We start from the raw sequence: 1,245 nt of genomic DNA, 5'->3' as shown, positions 1-1,245 counted from the left end.
TTTTCATACCATAAAAATTATGTCTAAGACATTTTGTCGAAAAATGAATAGTTTCGGAAATAATTGTTTGCTTCCATACTTTTTCCCCACCCTGTATAAGCCCCTACTAATGCTCTTTTTAAAAAAGTTATTAACCTACATAACATTAAATTTATATGAACTACAGATGAATAGGCCACCATACTTTTTATGTCAATCTGAACTAAACATAAAACTCTCACAATAATTCTACCCACAATCCTCCTACTAAAAATTACCCAACTATACCGCAATCTAACTCTATAAAATACTTCAATAAAACGAACTAACCCATAACTACCTATTTTTAATAATACCCCCGCTAAAATTATTGAACCATATACCGGAGCCTCAACATGCGCCTTAGGAAGTCAAATATGAAATAAATAAATGGGTATTTTAATAAAAAAAGCTATGTAAATTATCATAAAACCTCAAAAAGAAAATTCATATTTTTCTATAACTAATACTATTAAACTAAATTTTAAAGTCATTCCATATATATATATATCCTAAAAATATAAATTATTAAAGGAAAAGAAATTAATAATATATATATTATCATATAATAAGCAGCACTAAGACGCTCTAAATTTCCACCCCAATAAATAATTTAAAAAAATGTAGGTACTAATCTAATTTCAAATATTAAATAAAATAATATTAAATCATCTAATAAAAAAATATCACCAAAACTTCTAATATATTAATAAAAATTATTAATTTTAATTTATCATATTAAACTAAAGATATAATTTTATTAATCCTAATACCCAAACTCTTAAAATTACTAATAATAATGAATATCAATTACAACCTACTATTATACTAATATTAAATCATTCATTCCTTACATTTATATAAATAAAAATAATTATAACTCTAATTAAATAACATAAATTATAATAAAATATTAATATTTTATTACCTAAAATAATTATTAAATTTATAAATATATAAACGGTTTTAATGCTCGTATATACTAAAAAATTTTTAACAAAATTTCGTGGCTTATTTCGAGCTAACAATATTTTATTACAATTTCAAATAAATTACATACGTTTCAGCTTACCAAGCCTTCTTCAGTGTAAATCTATAATCTGTACTTAATATCAAAATATATTGTCAACATTGTCGTCAAAATTTCGTCAATTTAAAATTCGATAAACCCATTTTTCGCTTAAATTGAGCTAAGAAGAACAGTCATTCAAACTATTAGTAGTCTTC

General features: G+C 22.7%; 1 protein-coding gene across 1 annotated transcript in view; it reads right to left on the bottom strand.

Moving 5' to 3' along the window:
• LOC108762537 (NADH-ubiquinone oxidoreductase chain 4-like) overlaps positions 1-673 on the bottom strand; it is a gene marked incomplete at both ends in the record, with an annotated part of 1,476 nt that extends 803 nt beyond the window's left edge. The window contains 2 exon segments of the mRNA XM_018509579.1: positions 94-425; positions 539-673. Coding sequence (XP_018365081.1) covers positions 94-425; positions 539-673 — 467 coding nt within the window.
• Between the last annotated feature and the right edge of the window lie 572 nt (positions 674-1,245).

This window comes from Trachymyrmex cornetzi, unplaced genomic scaffold (genome assembly GCF_001594075.2).
Source record: "Trachymyrmex cornetzi isolate Tcor2-1 unplaced genomic scaffold, Tcor1.1 scaffold306, whole genome shotgun sequence".
NCBI classification, from domain to species: Eukaryota; Metazoa; Arthropoda; class Insecta; order Hymenoptera; family Formicidae; genus Trachymyrmex; species Trachymyrmex cornetzi.
The sequence above is the reverse complement of the archived record's forward strand: the minus strand, read 5'-3'. Positions and strand labels throughout refer to the sequence as shown.